Source organism: Nicotiana tabacum, chromosome 8 (assembly GCF_000715075.1).
Source record: "Nicotiana tabacum cultivar K326 chromosome 8, ASM71507v2, whole genome shotgun sequence".
Taxonomy (NCBI): Eukaryota; Viridiplantae; Streptophyta; class Magnoliopsida; order Solanales; family Solanaceae; genus Nicotiana; species Nicotiana tabacum.
Window position 1 is genome coordinate 15,937,691 of NC_134087.1, and position 6,049 is coordinate 15,943,739.

The 6,049-nt window shown below is 32.5% G+C and overlaps 1 protein-coding gene across 1 annotated transcript; it reads left to right on the forward strand.

The window, feature by feature from the left end:
• Positions 1–1,031: 1,031 nt before the first annotated feature.
• On the forward strand, positions 1,032–2,937 carry LOC107767619 (uncharacterized). The gene is made up of 4 exons (XM_016586672.2): positions 1,032–1,181; positions 1,298–1,523; positions 1,614–1,680; positions 2,177–2,937. Exons 2-4 carry the CDS (start codon positions 1,336–1,338, stop codon positions 2,474–2,476), a joined length of 555 nt encoding a protein of 184 aa, XP_016442158.1. The 5' UTR covers positions 1,032–1,181; positions 1,298–1,335; the 3' UTR covers positions 2,477–2,937.
• Positions 2,938–6,049: the final 3,112 nt, after the last annotated feature.

Below are 6,049 nucleotides of genomic sequence, written 5' to 3' on the forward strand. Positions count from 1 at the left end.
AGTAAAATTGTATACCAAGTTGGTATAGTTATATGCCATATTGGTATCATATGGTAGTTTGAACATTTTTTTGGTTGTTTTGGCTGCATTTTTTAAGTGAATTCTATTCTGAAATTATTTATATAAACGTGATTTGCAGTGCTAGAATTTTTTTGTGCTGATGGATATAGATTATGTGTATTATGTAATAATTTTTATAATTATAGGCAATTGTTGGAACGACCCATACAACTATATACCCTGTTAGTATATGGAATGAGCAAGTTGCTTTGCGAATATTAGGTTGCAATGCGAGCATGTAATTTTCTCATACTTTTATTGTATCCTTTAATGTTTGGTACAGTAGTATAGTCACAGATAGTTGTATCAATATTTTAGAGCAATCATATACTCTGTTGATATACATGTATACCATATTGGTATCGTATGGTACTAGAAATCTTTTTTGCTACTTATATTTTTATTGCATTTTCCAATATTTTATTATCATTTCTATTCTAACTAGTATATATGGAGATTTAATGGCCGTAGATTATGTTTTCTTGCTCCATCACTGATTGGAATTACTGCTAATGGTAGAGTATGTACTGATATTTGTAGGGAAGGAGATCAAGATTTGCATGGTGATCATGTGGAATTATAAAGGAACAAGAAATAAAGAAAAAAATAATAATAAAAAAATAAAAAAGGAGTCAAATTTGAGTGTGAAATAAGATATGGAAATAACAATAATATGATTTGGGAAAAAATAAAGGAATAAAAGAGGAAAAAAAAGGGAAGAAAATGAGAAAAAAGAAAAGGAGAAAAGAAAGAAAAAAAAGGAAAAAAGAAAAGAAGCATAAAAATAAAAAAGAATTGAAGAGTAAAGAAAAAATTCCCTACAAAAATTACTATGGGTAGAAAATATAATTAATCTATGAATAAAAAAAAAAATAAATAAATAATTTTATTTTTGTGGTAACTATAAAACCCCTGTTTTATAGACGTCATGAAAGGAAAAGAATATATCTGGAAAAAAATTCAAAAGAAAAGAATGAATAATCACGCATTTTCTTTTCTCTCTCCTCTCCTATGAATAGTCTGTCCCCAATCCCATCTCTTTTCTCTCTTTTTTCTCCGCCTCTCTCCCCCCTAAAATCTCTCTCTCGCCTCCCACAGGCATCCACTTGTTAACCCACCAGGTACCTCTCCTTTTTTCTTCTATGTTTATTTATAGTAATTTCACATATATGTAGACTTGTGGATATGGCGGTGAAGATTTTATTAAGAGTTGTAAACATTTTACTGTAATTTTCAGGCTTTGGATCTGTTGTGAACATAAATAAAAAGAAGAAGATGAATATGTACGCTTATCAACAGAAGGCTTTGGTGGGTGGTTGTGTAGGAGTTGGAGAGACAGTGAGAGGAGGAGACATCATCTCTGTGTCAAACGGTGTCGTGTGCCCCAAACCCCGCCGTAATCTTAGCTTTTTCAATTCTCCATCTGAAGAATCAATCAGACCTTGTCATTTTCTGCAAATCAGGTTTGCCCTTTTCTTCCCTACTTTAAGTTTATCTCAATTTTTACTCCCATCTTTTTGCTTATTTTGATGTTTTTATTTTTGGATTTTTAGCAATCAAGAAATGGAGGCTCGTGACTTGAAAGCCGGAACTGAACTGCTGGATATCATCCTCAGCAAGGTGATTTTCTGCTCAAGATTTTTTTTTATTGGAAAAAAGAAAATAAAAATCTAATTTTTCCCCTCCTTTTGAAAGGTGATTCAAATAAATCATCTTAAAATTTTGGTTCCCAGTAGAACAAGTTTTATACTCCCTCCATCCCTCATTTTACTTGGCACATTTTGTTTTATAGTTTGTTCCCCAAAAAAGCTCATTTTTATATTTGAAAAAAATTAGCTTTAAACTTCCTATTTTTCTCTTACATAAATATTTGTTTAAGACCAAAAGACCACAAGTTTCAAGATTCTTTCTTTTTTAAACTCCATTCTCAGTTAAAACACATAAATTGGGATTTATGTGATTGAAGTAGTAGCTAATTTGAAGAGATGATACATTCTAAACAGTGTTGTCAAAGTAACATTATACTGTAGTTGATTTGCTTTCTAGATTATCTTAGTATGTTAACCACTTAATTCTCTACTACTAGCTGACAAGTTCTGATTTTTGATGTGCACAGGGGAATTATGAAGTTGATAAAGCTAATTTTGAGGTGACTTCATCTCCACCATTCTTTTATGGGGGATCTCCACCTAGCAGGGCTGGGAATCCCCTGATCCAAGATGCTCAGTTTGGCAACCACAATTTTGTCCCTATACTACCAATCCCGGAAAGAGCAGTGGCGCCCTCAACGCCGCCACCCTCCTCCATTATGAGCGGAGGAGGCTGTGTTCGAGTGAAGTTCGGGAACAAGCCAGCTCCTGTGAGGATTGAAGGCTTCAATTGTCGCGGCAGCTGCAGCATCTCAGCTGTAGCTTAGGTAAACACTTTGGCACAAAGATGTTGAAAAAATGAATAAAAAAAGAAGAGATTTTTGGGGAAAGAGGCAAGAAAACTACACCAATTCGTTTAGTAGTGTATATATAGAGTGACAGGAAGATGGTTTAGTCCACTTTGCTGATGAGTTTTGTTATCTAATCATTCAAATCCAGTAATGTGTGTATATTGTGACAAGGTGATGAATGAATGTTTTTAAGTTGAAATCCGAAAGAATAAAACTGTAATATGTACCCCAAAGTAAGAGATAGGCCAAAAAATTGGATCTTTTCTTTGGTAGTGACTAGGGTTCTTTTATAGCATTAGAACAAGGTATGAGTTGAGAATACTTATTGTAGTATAAAGACTCAAGAAGGGTTTCTTTCTTTGTGACTGAATAGTTTGTCACTTATCCTTCATTGTAATTGTAATCTGAAGGAAAAAGATGGTCTTTTTAGAAATTCATTCTTGTATTTTAGTACTACTAATTTTCTATTCTTGGCCTGCTGCTGCTTTGTTAATAATAGTGCAGTACAGATGGAGTAAAGCACGTGTTAGTGATTCACTAGTGATTATTTTCAACTTTGACTATGAATCATGTAATTATTCAATGTTTACAAAGAGCTAATGGGTCCATTCAGTGGCGTTATTATCGCCACTATTATGTGATTCCGTTGAGAGATTTTGAACTTCTCTAAAGGATGTGTCATGATTTCTTTGCTATAAAGAATTGGTGGTGAATGCTCAAAGTCGAGTTTGCAAAGAAATATTTTACTATTTTGCGATGGGGAACATTGGAGACTACGTGGATTGGTTTGCTTTCATATGTTTGTTTTTGTACTTAGTATAATAAATGGTTATTTAAATTATAGCCTGTTTGGCCAAATTGCAAAAATAAGCTTATTTAGAAAATTATTTTTTTCTCAAGATTGTTTTTCTCAAAAGTACTTTTATATGAGGTATAAGAACGTATAAGGGTGGTATAAAAATTTAATATTACCTTAATATTCTGTTTGGTTAGCAAATTAGGTATAAGTTATCCCGGTTTTAACATTGGGATAAATTATACCTTATAGAAGGTGGGGTAATTAGCACCGGTATAACTTATACCTTCTTTTTAGAAATTATGCAATTGTCATTCTTAATACAACATACCAAAGAATGAATAAACAACAATCCTAGCATAACTAATCCCAGCATAACTTATTCCAATCTAACTTATACCGGTATAAATCGTATTCCAACCAAACGATCCCTTAGTGAGAAGTACTTTGTATTTGACTAATTAATTCGAAAAACACTTTTGAGCAGCAATTAGTGTTTGGCCAAACTTTTAAAAATTATTTTAAGTGTATTTTTCTCTAAAGTGCTTTTGGAGAGAACTTACTTTTTTCTGTTTCTCGAAAACTGCTTTTGCTTCTCTTCAAAAACACTTTTTTTTCTTTTAAAAATTTGATCAAACACATCTAACTTTGAAAAAAAAAAATACTTTTCTTAAAAAAAAAGTACTTATAGGATTGGGAAAGCTTGGCCGAGCAAGGTGTTTGTTGAGTTGAAAAGTCCAAAGATCCTCCCTAGGATTAAGGAGGAATATAAGAGGCGTGGGGTGCTATGTTTAGCAATTAAAGGAGAGTTTGATTGCTGACTAGTTTGTCTATGGGCTAAGCTGGCTCTGCTGATGGGTTGGCCACCTCTTTGCTAGACAAATACAATAAAACAACGGCAAATTGGGTGGGTTTCTACGGCTCCTGTACTTTCCAAGAAAGGTCTCCCTCTTGACCGTTACACATTTAGGGCTAGTTTGATACGAGAGACGAGGAATAATTAATTCCGAAAATAAATTTAAGAAAAGTTTATTTTATATTTAGTTGGTAAAAAATTATGGTATAATTAATTTTGGAATTTTAATATTTGTTTATTTCCATGAAAAGATAGAATAACTAATTTCGGGATAACTTCTTTCCAACCAAACGACCCCTTAGTTTTTTTAAGTACTATAGCAGTATCCGAGCAGTTTGCGCATACCAATTTAAAGTAAATGAAAAGAAATCACATACTAACATTTTTTGTTTATAATAAGATTTATACCGTCAAACCTCTCTATACCATCATCCTCGTATAACTACCATTTACTATAAAAGTTAAGTTTTTCTCAGAACTAATTTTTATATAATGATATAATATATGTCTTCTATAATAGCACTTCACTATAACATCCAAAAAATATCGAAACAAATGAGACCGTTATAGAGATATTTGATTGTACATGATTTTTCACGATTTTTTAGTCATTTTTTTGACTAACAAATGATACCTATGCATATAGTATAAATATTTTTTTTAAAAATACCGTGAATCTGGTAATCTGTTTGGTATGTGTTTGCTTTGATTAACTTAGGTACAGGTCTTATCGTTGTTACCATGGCCCATGTTTATACTATATGGAGAATCAATCCTACTCAGAATGATATCTCAGCCTTAAATTGTTTGGTCCCCCATTGTGTAATACCTTTTGTTTACAACTATCTTTTTGATGAATTTGGCAGATTTAAGCCAGCTTTGCTTTTTCACTTTTGACTTTAGTTTATCCATAGTCTACTTTTTTTAGTTTTTTTTTTCTTCCCTTTTGCAACCATTAACATATAAAATTCCAAGAATGGTTCAAGGTATTTCCAAAAGAAGAGCCCTTATTGTCACTTTACTAACCTCGAAATAGGGATGAATGTTTCAAAAGGTAACACTGAGCTTACAACAACAACAACAACCCAGTATAATCCCACTTAGTGGGGTCTGGGGAGGGTAGTGTGTACGCAGACCTTACCCTTACCCTGAGGTAGAGAGACTGTTTCCAAATAGACCCCGGCATCCTTCCCTCCAAAAGGTAACACTGAGCTTCAGTCATTGAATTGTCCACCTTGTACACTCAGATACTTTATTTTTAAATTTCTTCCACATAATTGACCATGACGAATATAATATCTCGTTTCACAGAAATATACTCCTATATTACATATTAAAAATTTGGTGATTTAAAATATTATTGTTACTTTATATATAATAAGTAGTAGTAGTCCTAATTAAGTCAATTTTTGTTTTTGAATGTTTTCGATGGGAGTAGGCTTCTTGCTTGCTTCAAATAATCTCATCTTATTTTACCATAAGGAATTGGTGAAATTAAATACCTTACACAACAAATGGATGAATTTTTTACTAAAATTGAATGTAGAATTAGGTGGTGAAACTCAAGCAAAAACGACACCAGATTGCCGTTAGATTTTTTTTGTCCTTTGAAAGATTTGCTTTCAGTATGTAGTTCTTTACCAAAGTGAATTTCTAGTTATTTTACCAGAAGTCAATAAGTTGTTCATATATGCAACAGTGTTTAGATACTTGTAACCCCACCTCCATCTGAATATGCAGTTGAAAATAATACTCCGCAGTTACCCTCAAACATAATTAGTGAAGATCCCCATGAATTCCATTTCTTTCAGCCACAAAGAATGAGGAAAGAACATTAAAACCATTTATAAAAATGTCAAAAAAGCGACGAAACAAAGATGTTGAAGCATTTCCAGTA